This window comes from Bicyclus anynana, chromosome 2 (genome assembly GCF_947172395.1).
Source record: "Bicyclus anynana chromosome 2, ilBicAnyn1.1, whole genome shotgun sequence".
NCBI lineage: Eukaryota > Metazoa > Arthropoda > Insecta > Lepidoptera > Nymphalidae > Bicyclus > Bicyclus anynana.
Genome location: NC_069084.1, coordinates 14,985,464 through 15,006,832, shown reverse-complemented (window position 1 = coordinate 15,006,832; position 21,369 = coordinate 14,985,464). Strand labels below are relative to the sequence as shown.

General features: G+C 39.0%; 1 protein-coding gene across 4 annotated transcripts in view; it reads left to right on the top strand.

Annotated features, from left to right (window-relative positions):
* LOC112056840 (protein DEK) overlaps window positions 1-21,369 on the top strand; it is a 32,630-nt gene that overhangs the window by 4,250 nt on the left and 7,011 nt on the right. For all 4 annotated transcript variants that reach the window (XR_008251557.1, XM_052886131.1, XM_052886122.1 and 1 more), the window contains exons 3-15: window positions 5,758-5,852; window positions 7,960-8,061; window positions 8,131-8,246; window positions 10,313-10,451; window positions 10,957-11,085; window positions 12,104-12,266; window positions 13,127-13,282; window positions 14,600-14,685; window positions 16,976-17,152; window positions 17,705-17,818; window positions 18,879-18,999; window positions 19,742-19,923; window positions 20,419-20,571. Coding sequence is in view for 3 of the 4 variants with exons in the window: in XM_052886131.1 (XP_052742091.1) it covers window positions 5,758-5,852; window positions 7,960-8,061; window positions 8,131-8,246; window positions 10,313-10,451; window positions 10,957-11,085; window positions 12,104-12,266; window positions 13,127-13,282; window positions 14,600-14,685; window positions 16,976-17,152; window positions 17,705-17,818; window positions 18,879-18,999; window positions 19,742-19,923; window positions 20,419-20,571 (1,733 nt within the window). In the remaining variant the exon portion in view is untranslated. The remainder of the gene's footprint in view (window positions 1-5,757; window positions 5,853-7,959; window positions 8,062-8,130; window positions 8,247-10,312; window positions 10,452-10,956; window positions 11,086-12,103; window positions 12,267-13,126; window positions 13,283-14,599; window positions 14,686-16,975; window positions 17,153-17,704; window positions 17,819-18,878; window positions 19,000-19,741; window positions 19,924-20,418; window positions 20,572-21,369) is intronic.

Genomic DNA, 21,369 nt, shown 5'->3' with positions numbered 1-21,369 from the left:
ACCACAAACTCCATAGAGGAGCCAAATTAAAAACTACCTTCACCCATCGTTTACAAACCGCGAAGGATATAAGAAAACTTCGAATTATACTAATGATAAAAAATAAATAATTATTAAAAAAAAAACATTTTATTTATATTTTACTTATCGCTAAGTTTTAAAATTAACGGTGATCGGAAAAGTATTACAACGACTCAGGACGTGATTTTCCATATTATCCCAAAGAAAATTACGCTCTAATGTTTTTTCTATGCCCACTATTAACTATCATTAATGATAGATATATTTAATAGTTTGCCCAGGAAATTTTTAGACAACCTACTCGCTATACATTTTTTAATGTATTAAATTTGATATGGAACACTTTTCATCCTTTAAACAGATGGGTCAAGGTCGTTTCTAATACGGATCTTCTACTAAAAGCTTAAGCGCTGAACGTTCTGCAAGTGTGTCGCTAGTCGCTACACTAAAGTGAAAGAGTCCGCCACTGAAATGCGCTACGACAAATAATATGGCAGGCCTATCAGTAGGTTTTTTTTTGAGTTTATTTAGGCTTCGGCCGAGGCTAGTTACCACCCTACCGGCAAAGACGTACCGCCAAACGATTCAGCCGGTACGATGTCGTGTAGAAACCAAAATGGGTGTGGATTTTCATCCTACTCCTTACAAGTTAGCCCGCCTCCATCTAAGATTGCATCATCACTTACCATCGGCTGAAATTGTAGTCAAGGGCTCACTTGTATGGAATTAAAAAAAAAGGTATCACACACGATTTTCCGCAATACGTTTGTTTGCATAAAATTTTGATAAAATGTATATAGCACGGGGGCATTATTACGAATCTTATGACACCTCATTCATTAAAATTGGTTCAGTAGTTTAGGCGCTACGGTGGATACCAGTGGCGTGCACAAGGTTTTTAACTAGGGTATACACAATCAGTAAAAATTGGAAAATTCCTTATCCAACTATGTATTCCGTGGTTCGACATAGGTTCGTTTTGAGTCCATAAGGCAGGCAGTGCTTTTTTGCATCTATGAAGTGCACGCCACTGATGGATACAATATACATATACTGTCGAAATCATTACCCTTTGTTTTGACTTCGCGGTAGTCGGGAAAAAGGAGGTTTTCTCTAGTAATTTATTTAGCCAATAACGAAATTATTTTCCTACGTCCAGAATGGTCCCATTAAATTTTCACAAAAGTCGGTTTATTTTCTATTAAAATATCTAAATTGTTAAACTAGCCAGCAAAAAAAAAAATGAATGAAATAACGAAGATAATCAAGCAATATTTTCGATTATTATTGCATATCGACCGACCCCACCCAATTCCTGATCATATCTTGTGTGATCTGTGGTCATGCGTACAGGCGTTTTAACTATAAACATTTTTTTTTGTTTTTAATGTGATAATAGAAGATGCATATTACTGAAGTGATAATTAAATTATAATCACAAGCGTTTATCTGTCGCTTATCAGTCAAGTTATTGTCGTCTGCCAATTTTGTGTGTCCGTAGTAATGAACGGTGTGTTAGATAACGTCTGTAAGTAAGCTTGTTACTGTTGGTGGCTTTTTGATTATGGACTATAATGTCAGACAAATTACATAAGACTAGTATAGTAAATTGTTTTTAATTTTCTGAGAAAAACGAGCTTATTTTGGTATATATATCGTATTAAACAAGAAGCTTTTGCTCCTTTTTTTTACACCATTCAAGTACACAAAAATGTATATTTTAATATTGTATTTTTATGGAGCTTTTTAATCGACGCACACAATTACAACTGTTTCATAGTTGTAATTGTGTGCGTCGATATGTGCTATAGAGACACATGACATTAGATCGTTGATCATATACTTTGACAGAAAAGTTACGTCAAACGAGGCAAGTCCTTATCTAATTAATCCGAGACTAAAACAATACCTAAGTGACATGAAATAAAATTACCTTAGATGTTATGGAAAAGTTAAATTATGGAGGGTAGAGTATAAGTTGACGTCAGTAAGACGCGAGCGTATGTAATGAATTGCTGTCAAAGTATATGATCAACGATCTAATGCGAATATAAAAACTATAGAATCGATGTTTCATAGCTGTAGTCGCGTTCGTCGGTTAAAGAGCTCCGTCAAAATACCTTTCTGTGTAGTTGAATGGTGTAAAAAATGGTCCACAACGTCTAGTTTAGTATATAAGATATATTATATACTAAATCTAAGCTCATTTTCTTCAATAAATTACAGAAAATTTTGTTCGTGAATGGGGTTGCGATAATAGTCCTTATGTAGTTAGTTAGTCTGAGATGTCAACTGAAATAGCGTCAGCGCAGCAGAAATACATGTTCTATATCAACCCATATTCGGCTTACTGCTAAGCTCGTGTCTGCTCTCAAAATGATAGGGGTTAGGCCAATAGTCCACCACGAGACGATTGGCATACTTCACACACGCAGAGAATTAAGAAAAATCTCTGATACGCAGGTTACCTCACGATGTTTTTCTTTTTTCTTAAAATGCACACAACTGAAAAGTTTGAGGTGCATGCCCCGAGCGGATTCGAATCCACACCCTCCGGAATCGGAGGCAGACGTCATATCCACTGGGGTATCACGGCTCATGTTCTTACTAACTAATATATACATACAATGTGAACGTGAGACGTGAGTTTGTTTTTTGAACTCCTAAAACACTAAAACGGTTTTAAAAACTCTTGCAACAATGGAAAGCTACATTATCAGTCAGCAACATGGTTGTTTTATCTCCAAATTCCTGACATCGAAACTGATATACCAACAAACCGTCGCTTAGCAACCATTTGCTGACGCTCCTTTTGTTTCACTCTCAGACTCGTGTCTGTACTATGACGAGTATAGCCAACTTTTTTTTTATAAAATAGAATAATATCTATAAAAAAATAATATAATTATGGCGGTGCTTTAGTGAGTCACTCAAGACAAGTAATAATATATGTGTAGAACAGATTTTTATGCCGTTTATTACATACTAGCGGACGCTAGCGACTTCGTCCGCGTGGAATTTACTTTTTCACAAATCCCTCGGGATCCAAGGAATTTTTCAGTATAAAAAGTAGCCTATGTGGTAATCCAGAGTAAAATCTATTTCTATTCCAAATTTTAGTCAAATCGGTTCAGTACTTGCGACGTTAAAGAGTAACAAACATCCAAATATCTATACAAACTTTTGCGTTTATAATATTAGTAGGATAAAGTGATTCATAGGCAAGCTGTATATTTTTTTTATTTTTTATTTTATTCTTTACAAGTTAGCCCTTAACTACAATCTCACCTGATGGTAAGTGATGATGTAATCTAAGATGGAGGCGGGCTAACTTGTTAGGAGGAGGATGAAAATCCACACTCCTTTCGGTTTCTACACGACATCGTACCGGAACGCTAAATCGCTTGGCGGTACGTCTTTGTCGGTAGGGTGGTAACTAGCCACGGCCGAAGCCTCCCACCAGCTAGACCTGGACCAATTAAGAAAACCTCAATCAGCCCAGCCGGGGATCGAACCCAGGACCTCCGTCATTAAATCCACCGCGCATACCACTGCGCCACGGAGGCCGTCAAACCGTATGTATAAAATATGTCAAGGTTTTAATATCACGATGATTATTGAAAGTGTAGGGAAAAGTAAAGCATTGTACCTATTTGAACGCTTTTTTAACGTACGTTAAAAAACTCTCGAATGAGGGCTTAGTCTTGTCGCGACGTACTTTATGTTGTCATCTTCACTCGTCTCTTTTCCCCTTCTAGAGATAGAGAGATAGAGAACAAGATGGTGTAACTTATTAGTTCAGATTTAGACCACGCGCAAACTTACCGTGCGCCGCACTTGACGTATTTGAACGATTAGAACGATTGACAAGCGACATCGTTCGAAACGCTACCGTTCTCAAAACGCCAGTGGGATAGCGGCCTTATGAAGTGATAGTATGTCTACAATTAGAGAGATTTTCCTGTTCGTACCGTATGTTATTAATTCACCTTTCACTTTGCGTTTGAGATATTGTCTGCGGGTTGTAGAATTGCTAGTTTCAGTGATAAGCCTAGTTTGTAACCCCCCACGTAATAGAGGTGTGTTTTAATGTTTAGATTTTGTATGTTTTTGTAATGCTTGAATTTGGACGCGGTATTAAGACTACCTTTCGGTACTAATTTTTATTATTATCGATCGATCGATCGTTGGGACCCTTTTCTCAAGAAATGTGAAGGAATCAACTTGAAATTGATACTTAATACTTACTTATTCAGTTTACAAACCTTCGTTACCATCAAACATATAAGTCATATAGGTTCTTAACCTAATTTTTACTCCCGTCTCTGAGATTATTCCTTGGAGACTTTGAATTATCTATAATTTCATCAAAATTACGCGTTTTAGCTTTAAGCTTAAAACTCATTATTACGCCTCGGACACGTAACGGAAACGCCTCGCTTGCCGTGCAGTCATCAGGCCGGGTGGACGTCGGGGTGATACGTATCCGTTACGACTTAAGTGACCGAGGCGTAATAGTGAGTTTTAAGCTTTATGGCAGGGTTCACAGATCCGTATCGGACGCATCGCATTAAACGGATTTTCAATTTTACGGTAGATTTTGTGCGTTCCTGCGGGTCAGTGGATGCACTTTTTCTATACAAATACAAAGAATACTACGATCCGTTTGCGATGCTTCCGATACGTACGATGCGAATCTGTGGACGCCTACCATTAAGTTGCGGTCAAACCGCGTCGTCGACTTGCGTCCGCGGTTATTTAGAGCTAGGGATTTCTAACTTATTCGACTAAAATAAACCTTAAAAACCATAGATAGTGTAGTCGCCCGAATCGTAAGTTGTTTTATGTGTGCCGAAATCGGGACACTTGAAGCATCGATACGCTACCATAAGTACGCTTGTGTGCGTGTCGGCGAAGGTCTCCTACGCTCATACAGTCACAAAAGTGGCCAGTGGTGTGCATAAGGTTGTCGATCAGGGTATGCACTAGTAAGAAAATTAAGCAAACTGGAAAATCTTTATTAAATAAGCATGAAGAAGATAACTCTTAGGGTATGCAGTACTTTAATGCATGTATGAAGTTCACGCCACTGGAAGTGTCTTATGTTAGGAGTGAAAACTTGTTATCTGTTGCGGGTCTATACGTTATTATAGTATGCGCATTATCATCTGAGTCGTCCGGTCATAAAAGTCAAAAAAGATAGGAATGTGCAGCGCGCCTACCTGCGCACCCTAATTATCGATAAACGGCTACCTGCGCACGTGCTAATGATGAGTCAATAATGATTTGGACGATTCTGATTGGTCGGTTTCTAATGTAATTGCATTGCGTATTTTTTTTGCTATAAATGTGTTTACTGCAATTAAATAAATACATTCATGTGTTACTCGTTGCGCACTATGGATACTAATATATAATAAATTTGGCAGAAGACGAAGATTCTGATGATGAAGACTCAGATGAAGATTAATTTTATTTAGTTAATAATTATATAATATGAAATATGTATTATATTAAATCAAATATTGTTAATTTTTTTAATTTTGTGAACAAGATACGATAATAAACTTTACTTATCGATAATATGTCTTTCATTGTTACACCCTTCACTAGACGGCTCCATAAGACCCATAAGTGCAAGCGAGATAGATATAGAGAAATGATTTATGGCCCTAAGACTCAGTTGTTAATGCTATTAGTATAGTAAGCCTTAAAGGTTATATCGGTTGTGCGCAGGTGACGCGAAGTCAACAACTGCAAACGGAAAGGACGACGGACCCGCCAGTGACGTCAAGGAAGAAAAGGACGGAAAGGCTGACGTAGATATAAAGGTTAGTAGAAGTAGAGCATTTTCAACCGCTTTAAAAAAAAGACCGAAAGCCGCGGTAAAGCTATTGTATAGCATTTTAATAATAATAAATGCACTTTGTTCATTCATATTCAAAACACAAACTAGCGGACGCCCGCGACTTCGTCCGCGTGAAACTCGATACCCAACTCTACCCCTACCCTACACCTACCCTACCCCCTACCCTACCCTATCCCTACCCTACCCCCTACCCTAACCCCTACCCTAACCTACCCTACTCTACCCTACCCCTACCCTATCCCTATCCTACCCCTACCCTACGCTACCCTACCCAACCCCTACTCTACCCTACCCTACCCCTACCTTTTCCTGAATTTCCTTTGCTATAAACCTCACGGAGCCCGAGACCTTTCCAACGAATGCAAATACGTAGAAATCGGTTCGTGCGTTCTGGAGTTATAGCGTCAGGAAGGAAAACCCGACTTATTTTTATATAGTAGATTTTACAAGTACAGCTATTCACTGTTGTACATAAATACCTATACACCTATATACTTTCACATAAACAGCTACTTATGTATTCGTCCGATTTCGGAGCAGCTCGTCTCGATTCGTGCGAGTTCCGTAGTGTCGTACAATACGTATAATCGCACGCACACAACGCCGTGTCGAAGATCGCCGAACTGAAACGACGTTAGACGATGCTCGTCGGAGTGTGGAGCGTGAGGTTTTTTCGTTACGGAATTTCTGGATTCGGTCCCGGCGCTCAAAGCCCGCGATAAAAGCTATTCAATAGCTTAAAAAAAGGTTCTCAATTCGTGTTTTTTGTTGTCTTCAATGTTTGTTACCTCATTACTTAGTCATTTATTAACCAATTTTGAAAATTCCTTTTTTTTATTCTTTGATGGTGATGATGATGGTGATGGTGATGATGATGCAATCTAAGATGGAAGCGGGCCATAAGAAAACCTCAATCCGCAATCGGCCCAGCCGAAAATCGAATTCAGGACCTTCGTCTTGTAAGTTCACTCCGCATATCACTGCGTCACGGAGGTCGTTCCTTTTTTGTTTAAAAAAGTATACTTTCAGATTGGTCCCATTTCATTTTCATTATAATCGGTTTAGTAATTTTGTGTAAAAATCAAAATAACTGAAATACGTCTTTGAAGTCGGTTCCATTTTTGGTCCTCAAGTTGGAATTCAAAGTCAATTGGAAGTTAAATGGTCTTATATTGTTTATTATCGTTCTACTAGATTGAAAAAAAAATCATATTTTTTGAGTTGTGATTACATGAAAAATTTTAAATATTTTTTTGACAATACGAACCAAGACGATACGAGCTGTCGGCCATGATGGTCTATATTTTTAACTGTTTCATGACGTCACGTTAACAAATCCTTGACCAAACTGAGCGTTTGATAAAAATATCAGTTAACAATTTAGTTTGACGTTTTGTACATCAAGTAACATTGTGACGTCACAAAATGGACGACAGTGTGCAGCGTCATGAGTCTAAGCTTCTGAGCTCCACCGCTGTTGTGGTGTCGACAATTTGATGACGTACCTAGACTCCGTGCCACGAAACAAGTCCCGTAGACCCTGCGCTATTTTTTTTTTCTTTACAAGTTAGCCCTTGACTACAATCTCACCTGATGGTAAGTGATGATGCAGTCTAAGATGGAAGCGGGCTAACTTGTTAGGAGGAGGATGAAAATCCACACCCCTTTCGGTTTCTACACGGCATCGTACCGGAACGCTAAATTGCTTGGCGATACGTCTTTGTCGGTAGGGTGGTAACTAGCCACAGCCGAAGCCTCCCACCAGCCAGACCTGGACCAATTAAGAAAATCTCAATCTGCCCAGCCGGGGATCGAACCCAGGACCTCCGTTTTGTAAATTCACCGCGCATACCACTGCGCCACGGAGGCCGTCTTAAGGGCGTTCATTATCATTTGGTAATGGCGGTCTTAGGGAGAGGCGACCTGCATATAAATGGCGATTACATGCCACACTGTCAATTTTAATTCAGGTTTTAGCTGCGGGACTTCTTTTGTGGCGCGGAGTCTATATACAAATTAACTTCTTGTGGAAAGTGATCGTAATAATTAGTTTGTAATTGTCTATTTAGGAAGAAAATGGTGAAACTCACGATGAAAATGAGAAAGATGACGTAAAGGAAAACGACAAGGGCGGCAAAAAAGCACCACTAAAGAAAAAACCTAAGAAAGAGGTAAGAGAATAGTTAACTTAAATATAATAAACATACCTGTTGACTACTACTATAAACGAAATTGTGTAGGACACTGAGGAGGAGGATGAAGACGAGGAGGAAGAGGAAGAGGAGGACGAGGAAGGAGAGGAGGGAGATGAGGAGGATGAGAAGGACGAGAAGGTAGACAAGAAACCCAAGGACAAGTAAGTCACGTTGCCATTACTCAAATGGATTTAATACCATCATATCTGTGTACATTACCAGCGGTTTCCCCGCGTAGTTCACGTCCCCGTGAGATTATGAGGATAAAATAAAGCTTATGACACTCACAAATAACGTTGCTTTCTAGTGATAAAAGAATTTTCCAAATTGGATTAGTAGATCCAGAGATTACCCCATACAACACCACAAACATTACCTCTTTATAATCATCATTAACAACCTTTAATTGGGTCACTATTGAGCACGAGTCTCCTCTCAGAATGAAAGGGGTTATTCCACGACGCTGGCCTAATGCGGATTGGCAGACTTCACACACACATTGAATTAAGAAAATTCTCTGGTATGCAGGTTTCCTCACGATGTTTTTCCTTCACCGTTTAGACAAGGGATATTTAATTTTTATAATATTCTCTATGTTTTCTTATTATATTTTTTCAAGTGATATTTATACTTGTTGTAAAGGATATTAAGCTGAATTATATCCGAATAAAGCCCTATTTACTCTTTATAAAATCAGCTATTAGCCATGATCGGTCGAGCCATTTCAGAGATTAGCTTTAACAAAAAAACAAAATATTTTTTTTAATGTTTATGTTCTCACTTATTTATACATATATTAACTACCTACAGCTATTATATTAACTACATAATATTATAAAAATATAAAAGGAAATATATTAAACTAGCGGACGCCCGCGACTTCGTCCGCGTAAAATTCGATGTCAACTTTACTACTACCCCTAACCTACCCTACCTCTACACTGCACTACCCCTGCCTTACCACTACCCCAACCCTACCCAACCCCTACCTCTACCCTACCCTTACCCTACCCCTACCTTACCCCAAACCTACCCCTACCCTACCCCTACCTTATCTACACCCTACCCCCATCCTATCCCTACCCTCCCCGTACCCTATCCCTTTCCTACCCCTATCTCACGCCTATCCTACCCCTACCCTACCACTTCCCTATCCTACCCGTACCTCTACCCTACCCCTACCCTACCTCTACCCCTACCCTACCCCTACCCTACTCCTACACTACCCCTACGCTTCCCTACCCGTACCCTACCCGTACCCGTACCCTACTCTATAAATTCTCTATCTTACTCCTACCCTTAGCAAAATCGGTCCAACCCTTCGAGAGTGGTGTGATGACCAAGGGAAATAGAGACTTCTATGCTAATAATATAAAGAGGTAAAGTTTGTGTGGTTGTAGGAGGTAATCTCTGGATCTACTGGACCGATTTGGGTAATTGTTTTACCAATAGAAAGCTACATCATTTGCGGGTGTCATAGGCTATGTTTGATCCCCATATTCACACGGGAACGGGAACTACGTAGATGAAAGCGCGGGGCATCATATAGCGGAATTTCTGCGTCTTTTAGAAATTTTGTATTATCTCCGAAACTATTTAAGTAATTAACATACTGTAAAGGGCAAATCTTATCTCCATAATATCCTTGTGATTATTAAATAATTTATTTTAATAAGGATTAAAGTTTAGTAGTACAAATAATGACGTAAACCTAAATATATAAAATTAATAATTTTTAAAACACAAAAGGTACTATATCTGCTAATATATAGAAGATAGATATATGGTGTCGCGGACTTTTTTGTAGAAATTTTAAAGATACATAAAGTCTCTATACATTAATTTAAATTTTACACAATATTTAAGGCAGCGCATGCGAATAAGTCTGTTTAAGAGGATTTTCGGTCCGACCTGTATGACAAAAACTGTGATAACTCGGCTAATATCAATTATACCTATATAAAATATAGCCTATAGCACTCCCCGATAATGTAGCATTCTTCTGGTGAAAGAATTTTTGAAATCGGACCAGTAGTTCCGAAGATTACCCCATTTAAAGAATGTGACAAACTTACAAACTTACAAACTTTACCTCTTTATAATATTAGTATAGATTTAAACTATATCTAAAGACTTAGGAGTCGTAGAATTTAAAATTGATGCGTAATATACATAATAAGGCATAAAATAAAATATCTTTGAAAAATCATATTGTTGTTTTGAACAGAGTAAAGAAACCAGTAAAAAAAGCTAAAGACGGTGATGATGAAGGCGACGACGAGGAGGAAGGTGAAGAGGAGGGCGAGGAGGAGGAGGAAGAAGAAGAGGAAGAGGAGGAGGCGCCAAAGCCTAAGCCCAAGAAAGAGGTAACTTGTCACTTGGTTGGTTAGTCTCTTGTTCATTATTGTGTCATTATTTTTAACCCCCGACGCAAAAAGAGGAATGTCATAAGTTTTTTACTCCATCACCCGCTGCCTGACTTTGAGCCCTCTTATGAGGCCCACACAGGCACACAATCAATTGTTATTAATTTTTCGCGAAATATTTTTTTTTTCTATCATAAGAACCTTCTCTAGATAATGACAAACACATCAAAAAATAAAATAGTTAAATCGGTCCAGCCGTTCACGCGTGATGACGTGACCAAGGGATATATGGATTCATTTTTATATATTTAATTTAATAATGATCAGTATCAGTGATGTCATGTGATCGCATCAAGCGAGTCGCAGGGATTCGCTGGATGCAGGTGGCTCAGAATCGTAATGTTTGGAAGTCCCTACAAAAGGCCTATGTCCTGCAGCGGACGTCCATGGGCTGATACGATGATGATGATGAGTATCAGTACAATAATTTGAATGTTCCGTCCAGCCAACAGAGCCCCCGGTGCCACTGCCTGCAGGCAAGGGCCTGCCTCTCGGACACATCAACAACGTCGAGATCTCATTATCACGGTTCAAAACGCAAGACCAGAAGGTCTTGCACCAGTATTTATATGGGGTAAGTAATTAAAAATGCCATAAAGATAGTTTTAATTATTTCAGGGATGAAACAGATTCAGTTGAATTAGTCATGAATTAGTCAAAGTTTGTTGACGAAGCAGAAAAAGTTAATAATTATAGTTTGTCTTTGTTATAATTTGATATTTAAATATATATCCCAAATATCCCATATTTATATTTCAAATGTTGTTAGTAATTTGTAAGTTTCAACCCATATTCGGCTCACTGGTGAGCTCGAGTCTCCTCTCAGAATGAGAGGGGTTAGGCCAATAGTCCACCACGCTGCCCCAATGCAGATTGGCAGACTTCACACATGCAGAGAATTAAGAAAATTCTCTGGTATGCAGGTTTCCTCACGATATTTTCCTTCACCGTTTGAGGCATGTGATATTTAATTTATTAAAATGCACACAACTGAAAACTTTGAGGTGCATGCCCCGGACTGGATTCGAACCCACACCCTCCAGAAGTCATATCCACTAGGCTATCACAGCTTCATATCACTAGGCTATTGGTAATATCTGTATGTTCTTTTTAAATATGGACCCCTGAAAGGGTAAAGGCCTCCTCCATCTTCTTTCACAACTTCCATTCGCTTCTCGTTATTAGAATCCTGTTTTTTTACTGTCACATTTTCAATTTTAGACGGCCATCTTAGGGATTTAAATACTCCAGTCATTTAGTTTAATAGCAACCAAAAAAATTACCAGCAAAATTTAGGTTTTACCATCGTCGTCATCAACCCATATTCGGCTCACTGCTGAGCTCGAGTCTCCTCTCAGAATGAGAGGGGTTAGGCCAATAGTCCACCACGCTGGCCCAATGCGGATTGGCAGACTTCACACACGCAGAGAATGAAGATAATTCTCTGGTATGCAGGTTTCCTCACGATGTTTTTCCTTCACCGATTGAGACACGTGATATTTAATTTCTTTTAAATTCTTCAGGTTTTACCATGAAAGCATGGATCTCCAGTGAAGGGTTGCCACAAAATAAAGTTGTTCTCTTTGTTACAGCAACTATGTCTGGACCGTAACGTGAAACGGAACATAAAGAAGTTCAAGGGCTATGAGTGGGCTATCGGCTCACCCGAGTACAAGACCAAGTTGGAGGAGACGGCCAAGATGGAGCTCAAACAGCTGAGGACCATGTGCGAAATGCTTGATCTGGATAAGAAAGGTATTTACTATTTCACTAAATAATTACCGGCCAAGACTAATTAATTAACCAATTTAATTTAACTTTTCATTTTTATAAAAAAACTAGCGGACGCCCGCGACTTCGTCCGCGTGCGATGGTGCGATGACAATATAATCTTTGGATCTACTGGACCAATTTGAAAGATTGTTTTACCAATAGAAAGCTACGTTATTTGCGAGTGTCATAGGCTATGTTTGATTCCCATATTCACACAGGAACGGGAACTACGTAATTGAAAGCGCGGGGCGTCATGTAGCGGAATTTCTGCGTCTTTTAGAAATTTTGTATTATCTCCGAAACTAATTAACATACTATAAAGGGCAAATCTTATCTCCATAATATCTTTGTGATTATTAAATAATTTATTTTGATAAGGATTTAGGTTAAGTAGCATAAATAATGACGCAAACCTAAGTATATAAAATTTATAATTTTTATAACACAAAAGTTAGTATATCTGCTAATATATAGAAGATAGATATATGGTGTCGCGGACTTTTTTGTAGAACTTTTAAAGATACATAAAGCCTCCATACATTAATTTCAATTTTACACAATGGTTAAGGCAGCGCATGCGAATAAGTCTGCTTAAGAGGATTTTCGGTCCGACCTGTATGACAAAAACTGTGTTAACTCGGCGAATATATATCATACTAATATAAAATATGCCTATAGCACTCCCCGATAATGTAGCATTCTACTGGTGAAAGAATTTTTGAAATCGGACCAGTAGTTCCGAAGATTACTCCATTTAAAAAATGTGACAAACTTACAAACTTTACCTCTTTATAATATTAGTATAGAAGTATAGATATAAATGGTGTGTGTACACTTGTCAGGCGGGCCCAACGACCTGGCGGCGCGGCTGGTGGGCTTCCTGCAGCAGCCGGTGAACAACTCGCCGCACGCGCGCGGCGTGGCGCGCGCGCCCTCGGCCGTCGCCAGCACGGGCGGCCGGCCGCGCCGCTCCGCCGCCGTCAAGATACACAACCGAGGTTTGTATGTTTTATTTTAACCTACTTCAAAAAAGGAGGAGGTTCTCAATTCGACGAATATGTTTTTTTTTTGTTTCTTAACCAATTTTAAAAATTCTTCTTTTTTTGTTTGAAAGTTTCTTTTTTTTTATTCTTTACAAGTTAGCCCTTGACTACAATCTCACCTGATGGTAAGTGATGATGCAGTCTAAGATGGAAGCGGGCTAACATGTTAGGAGGAGGATGAATATCCACACCCCTTTCGACACGACCGGAACGCTAAATCGCTTGGCGGTACGTCTTTGCCTTTGCTTTGGTAACTAGCCACGGCCGAAGCCTCCCACCAGCCAGACCTGGACAAATTAAGAAAATCTCAATCTGCCCAGCCGGGGATCGAACCCAGGACCTCCGTTTTATAAATCCACCGCGCATACCACTGCGCCACGGAGGCCGTCCGAGAAAGAAAGTTCGTTTGTTTATTTTATCCGACTTCAAAAAAAGGAGGAGGTTCTCAATTCGACGAGTATATATTTTTTTTTGATTTTTTTTGTTACTGCGTAACTTCGTCATTCTTTAACCGATTATAATTTTTTTTTTGTTTGAAAGAGTATACTTCCAGATTAGTCCCATTTCATTTTCATGAAAATCCGTTGAGTGATTTTGTGTTAAAATTAAAATAACGAAATTGTGCGTACTGTACGGTAGTAGCAGTAGTAGTGTAGTAGTTTTGGCTGGTGGGAGGCCTCGGCCGTGGCTAGTTACCAACCTACCGGCAAAGACGTACCGCCAAGAGATTTAGCGTTCCGGTACGATGCCGTGTAGAAACCGAAAGGGGGTGTGGATTTTCATCCTCCTCCTAACAAGTTAGCCCGCTTCCATCTTAGACTGCATCATCACTTACCATCAGGTGAGATTGTAGTCAAGGTATCACTTACTCACTTGTAAAAAATAAAAAAAAAAGTGGTAGTACGTAGTAGTAGTAATAAATAGCGAAGTTGACTCATGTCAAATTTAACAAATAAATGTCGAACTAATTGTTGAGTAATATTTTTGTCAAACGCTCCATTTGTATGGGATTTATTGTAGTGACGTCATGAAACAGTTGAAATATAGACTGTCATGGCCGACAGGCGTTTTGGCTCGTATTGTCAAAAACATGTTTAAAAACTAAAATTTTCATGTAATCACGTCTCAAAAACATATGAATTTTTTTTTCTTTAAGTCTATTAGAAAGATAATGAACTATTTAAGGCTATTTTAAAAAAGTCAACTAGCCTATTAGGTATAATCTTTTTACTTTACAGAAGGCTTAGATTTAACATCTATTTTGTGTAACAGGCTATTCAGATGAGGAAAATGAAACCGATTCAGACAACAAAGTGAAAGGTCCAAAACCACCCAAGGACGGCTCTGAAGATTCTGACGTAAGTTCACCTTTTTTTGTTTTACAAACGAAAAGGAGATTTAAACCCACGTCTTACTAGACACGGGCATAAGTTAGTTATTTCTGCATATCGTCTCCAAAGAGTTAAAAAATCTTTTGTGGGTTTGGGTGTACTCTTCTATAACAAGATCCCCAAGACTGCGATGGACTTGCCAATGCACAACTTTAAGCAATGTGTTAAAAAACATTTACTTAGTCGAGGTTACTACACTATTGATGAGTTCCTTAACGACAAAGGTGCTTGGAGGCCATTGGATCAGCTTCCACCTTCACACAGGAAATAAAACTATAAGAAATTGTAATTGTTATCAATTGTGAATTATAATACTGTATGACTTTTTCGAAAGAGCAACCGTTGAGTTTCTTGCCGGTATCTTCTTAGCAGAACCTGCCTTCCGAACCGGTGGTAGAATCTTTATAATAATAATAATAATATAGCCTTTATTCAGACGTAGGTACATATTTTACAATTTATTTAATTTAAGGTGACACCAACAACTTTGTCTGTTTGCCCAACTTTGGCAAAGGCCTCCTCCATTTCCTTCCATTTGGGTCGGTCCAACGCCTTCCTTGTCCATGCCTCCCCTGCTACCGCCTTTAACTCGTCTTCCCATCTTCGGAACTGTCTGCCTCGATTCTTTTTGCTATTTCTTGGATACCAATATACAATAGTTTTATTCCATTTTTCTGTTCCTCTTATTATATGGCCTGTCCATTTCCACTTAAGTTTCCTTATCCTTGTTATGACATTCTCTATTTTCGTGTGTTTTCTTATTATCATATTGTTTATTCAGTCTGATCTTCTTATATTTAGCATGCTCCTCTCCATTGCTGTCTGGCATGTCTCTAATTTCTTATTTTGCGCTTTAGTGAGTGCCCAAGTTTGACAACCATAGGTCAAGATTGGTAACACACAGGTGTTGTATAGCTTGGACTTAAGAGACATCTTGGTTTCTGTGTTTTTCATGATTTCTTTTAATCCCCAGTAACACTTCCATGCATTACCAATTCTGGTGTCTATTTCCTTTGACATAACATCGGTATTCGAGATCAGTTGGCCCAGATACGAATATTCCTTTACATACTCAATCGGCTCACCATAGATAGAGATATAGTCCTCAGATGAGTTTGTTATGGCTTTGGTTTTAGAGGTGTTTATTGTAAGTCCTACCAAGCTACTTTCTTTTTCTAAGTCTACGAGCATGTTCTGTAGGTGGACTGTTGTTGTAGCGAATATTATGATATCGTCAGCGAATCGTAGATGAGATAATTTTTCACCATTTATGTTAAGCCCATATTGATCCCATCTTAGATTACGAAAGATTTCTTCTAAAACAGCTGTGAATAGTTTTGGGGAAAGTGGATCTCCTTGGCGTACGCCTCTATTTATTTTTATTTCTTTGCCCACTTTTTCTAACTTTATCTTAGCTGTACTATTGGTGTATATATTCTTTATGATTCTTATATATTTATGTTCTACTCCTTGGTTCTTAAGAGACAACCAAATGGCTTCGTGCTCTATTGAGTCAAAAGCTTTGTTATAGTCTATAAAACAGCAGTAGAATGGTACCTTAAATTCCTTGTTTTTTTCAAAGACTTGTCTTACAACGTGTATGTGGTCTAATGTAGAGTATCCTGGTAGAATCTTTACAAATAGTCAACTGACGTGTCAAAAGTGCTTGTAAACTGAGCCTACTTGAAATAAATGATTTTTGATTTGATTTGATTTGATTTACTGTATGAGTACGGCTCACTGCTGAGCTTGAGTCTCCTCTCAGATTGAAAGGGGTTAGGCCAATAGTCAACCACGCATTGGGTCAGCTGATTGGCAGAATTCACACACACAGAGAATTATGAATATTCTCTGGTATGCAGGTTTCGTCACGATGTTTTTTCAAAATGCACACAACTGAAAAGTTGCAGGTGCATGACGGACTGAGTTTGAACACACACCCTCCGGAATCAGAGGCATAGGTCATATCCACTGGGCTGTCAAATCTGTCATTTAAAGCCTCAATAGCTCAACGGTAAGAGTGGTCAGACTCATCATCGAGGGGTGGTGGTTCCATCGGGGCCCCGTTGGTCTATTGTCGTAGATAAATAGGCTGTCTACCACTGAAAGAATTTTTGAAATCGGACCAGTAGTTCCTGATATTAGCGCGTTCAATCAAAATAACTCTTCAGCTTTATAATATTAGTATAGAAGTATAGATTTGGCAAATTTTCTTTTTATTTTTTAAAAAAAGGTAAATGTATGCATTTACATACAGGGTTCATTCAATCCGAGCGGGTCTGAAGCGGACTCGGACTTCGACCCCGAGGGCGGCGAGGGCGCCAGCGGCGTGACCCGCAAGCGCAAGAGCTCGGGCCGGCGCCGCTCCAACGCCAAGCCCAGCAAGCCGGGCAAGCGCGGCGCGCGCAAGAGCAAGGGCGGCAAGAAGGCAAAGGTATTTATCAACCAATGATGTTACAAGAGCCGTGAATATGATAGCCCAGTGGATATGACCTCTGCCTCCGATTTCGGAGGGTGTGGGTTTGAATCCGGTCCGGGGCATGCACCTCCAACTTTTCAGTTGTGTGCATTTTAAGAAATTAAATATCACGTGTCTCAATCGGTGAAGGAAAACATCGTGAGGAAACCTGCATACCAGAGAATTTCTTAATTCTCTGCGTGTGTGAAGTCTGCCAATCCACGTTGGGTCAGCGTGGTGGACTATTGGCCTGTATCTCAGACCAATTATTGTATAGGACTTGCCTCGCTAGACGTTACTTTTCTGTCAAAGTATATGATCAACGATCTAATGCGATTATAAAAACTGTCTGAATATAATCGATGTTAAATAGTTGTAATCGTGATACGAAGATAAAACATTTTCAATGATATAATATTACTGAAAAAGTTTTTATAGGAAAAGGCATTTTAAGTATCTACACCTGCTTTACCTTTCCTCATTAGCTTTGCTATAGTTAGTAGAGAAATGATTCATTTTCTCCTACAGGTTGCCACTAAAGGACGCGGACGAAAAGCAAAGTCAGAGAGTGAAGATGAGAGTGACAAATCGGAGAGTGAAAGCGAAGGAGGAGAGTCTGGCAGCGACGCGGAGGAGTCTGATGTAAGTGGATTTATATCTTTCCATTACGTTAGATTAAATTGTACTAGTGTGGGATTCCCCGTCTACTAGGTGGAGCGATGACATGACGACATGAGATGAAGGTGACATCGATTGGATGCAAAAAGCCAAAAATAGAGGGGGCTCTGCTTAAAAGAGGCCTATGTCCAGCAGTCAATGCATGATGAAAAAAAAAATAAGGAAACCCATTGGCCGCCCCTACAATTTTCAATAGTTCTCTCGATTTCTCCAGGATTTCATCATCAGATCGTGGTTTCCTTATCATGGTACCACCCTCGGAACATCTCCTTTTCAACCAAAAAAAAAGTATCCAAATTGGTTCATAAATGAGGAAGTTATGCGCGAATACACGAAATAAATATATATACGGTCGAATTGAGAAACCTCCTTTTTTTGAAGTCGGTTAATAATAGAAAGAAAGAAAACAGAAAACAAGTTTATTCAGTTTTAGTGTCACAAACAGTACATCCTATCTTAGATATTATATGACTGTCTGTGACACCAAACAGAAAGGGTTTACAGCTCAGCATTAGCTGTTGGCTGTTGATGAATATATTACACGAAGACAATAGGGCTAACTGTGACATATACCTACATCTGTAGCCATAAGAATTAAGTATATATTATAATAGTAATCAATAATAATAATAAATAAATATACTTAAACATTACACATCACTATCTAGCCCCAAAGTAAGCATACAGAGCAGCTTGTGTTATGGATACTAAGATAGTTGATATTATAATATTCATATAACTTTATATACTTCATATAAATACGTATATAATGTATAAATACACACAGGCACTGGAAAAAACCCATGTTCATCACACGAATATTTGTGGGAATCGAAATCACGGCCGTGGATGCAGAAAGCAGGGTCACTACTAACTGCGCAACACAATACAATACAAGTTGTCACATGTTCAACAATGACTTTTTTAGGCGACATGTGAATTTTAGACTTAATTGTTTTTTTTTTTGGAACTCATAGTTCCATACCTTAGATTCTCTTAAACATAGGACATATTGTTTGTGCAGGAGCCGAAGTCCAAACGCGGCCGGCCGGCCAGCGCTCCGGTGGCGAAGGGCCGCAAGGGTGCCGTCACCAAGGCGGCCGCCAAAGCCACCCCCGCCAAACGGAAAGCGCCCACGCCGCCAGGTAAACTTGTCACCCAGCCAAGTACGATTAACTAACATTAGTACTTACTCTCATTTATTTATTATTTCTTTTTTTTTAAATTTTTAACAATGTCAATATAAATATAAAATACAAAACACTATTAACACGTTCACTGATTTTTCAGTACTTTACCAATACAATACGAGGTTTTTTGACCTCGTACTAAAACTTTTTGTGGTGTGGTACAGTGCAATACGAGGTTTTTTGACCTCGCACTAAAACTTTGTGGTGTGGTACGAGGTTAATTGACCTCGTACCGCAGCGAACGTGTTAAAAATTTATAAAAAAAATCAACCCTCCCGCTTCGGGACTTTTGAGTGCCCAAGCAACCGGTGGTCAGGACTCCAGAGTGAGGAACCTCCTCACAATACGCGCCGTCTCAAGAATCACTGCCTTTTGTATCTGACTCTTGATCCAACAGTTAAGCGAAAGCTTCTTAAGGTGTTGGTTGAAGCTTTTCGCTATGAGTCCATTACTTATAACATTATTATATTATAACGAAATAACGCAAATGACTGTTTTTTGTTACTACTTGCTAACACAACCACTATTTGCTAACACAACCACTTTACGTAAATAATTATACCATTTCGTTGAAAACACAATGTTTGATGATCGCAAAAACGAAAATACAACGAAAAATGACTCATTAGTTGAATCGTACACTGATGATCTATGGTCTGACATGCGTGATAATGACAAAAATCTGTTATCTGATTAGCCAAAAAGAAGGCGCCGGCTAAACCAGTAGGTCGGCCGGCTGCCAAGAAGGGCAAGAAGGCGTCGTCCGAGGAGTCTGGGGAGGGCAGCGAGGAGGAGGAAGACGAGGAGGAGGGCAGCGACGAGGAGAGCGGGGAGGAGTCGGACGCGCCCACAGACAAGAAGGCCAAGCGGCCGCCCACGGTTTGTTCCTTTATACTTTTACTTTACTTTATACTCTCATTTATTAGAGTAAGGTGACCCTACCCTTATTAATATAGGCTGAGACTTGTCTCTTTTTAACATTCCGTACCCAAAGGGAATATTGAAAACAGTATTATGTTATTGGTGAACAATGTCATACGTTATATAGATTTTTCATTTGTCTTATGTATGTACTTCTTGTGTTTTTTAATCAGATAAACTTATTTGTTTTCATAGAAAGATTTATGGGAAAATCTTTCCTCTTCAACTTTAGTTTGAGTTAATTTGATATCAATATTTTAAAAATTTCTTTATTTGTAGCTTTTAATAATGTATTTCTAATTTTTACATAGAAAATACTATTTTATATAAAATTTATAAAATATACTCAGAGGCACAATCATCCGCCCACTTTAATATGACGCGAGTATATTAAAGTGGGCGGATAAATATAAAAATGATTTTGCCTAAACTCTCACTTTTGCTTATAATCAGGACGATGAGATAAAGAAGTACGTGAAGCAAATCCTAGAGGGCGCTAACTTGGAGCAGATCACGATGAAGACGGTGTGCAAGCAGGTGTACAGCCACTACCCGGACTTTGACCTCGCGCACAAGAAGGACTTCATTAAGGCGACCGTCAAATCGGTGAGTACACACAAATACACACGCATAAACACGCTCACACATACGCACGCGCGAACACTCATACACGCACAATGCGGCGAAGTTCCATAAAGACTTGCGTATTCACGACGGAAGTCCTTCAGGAACTTCGCTGCATTGAGAGAGCTATAGCACTGAGTACCTGAAGAAGAAGCAGTGGTGCAAGACCCCGCAAAGTAATTGCCTAACGGTGGGGCCGCGAGGACACAGACACTGAAAAGGATGAGATTTTTGACACTTAATACACACACACACACACATATATTCACACTCCACATTACATCATTCTTTATGTGCAACAGTTTTCTTAGTATCTTCGCGCCATGAAATAATTGTTAACGTTTGTCTTACATATCGCTGTCACTTTCTTTCCATCGTGACGAAAGAGATAGCGATATTTTCGTTATCGGCGCTGTGACGTACTGAACGTCGGCACGTCTTTGACACAAGCCAGGCATTATAGTGACACTTTGCCTACAAAGAAACAGTTGCTAACATTGAAAAATCTCCTTGTGTTTAAAATTAGCTTTTCAGCAGCATTTAATATTTTTTGCTTTTGCATGTAAATTTTGCGTATTCCCACTTTTATGTAAAATTTTCCATGACGGGCAATTTATTTCATGCATCATTTATCATCTTTAAGTTCTTCTGAAATAATTATTTCAATCTTGCTTGAGCTATTGTAGTTAATTGTCAATAAATTTAGTTCCAGATTCTAAAAGTAATTTACTATCTTGGAAATAATACTATTATCCGTAAATTTATCCTGATTGACAATTT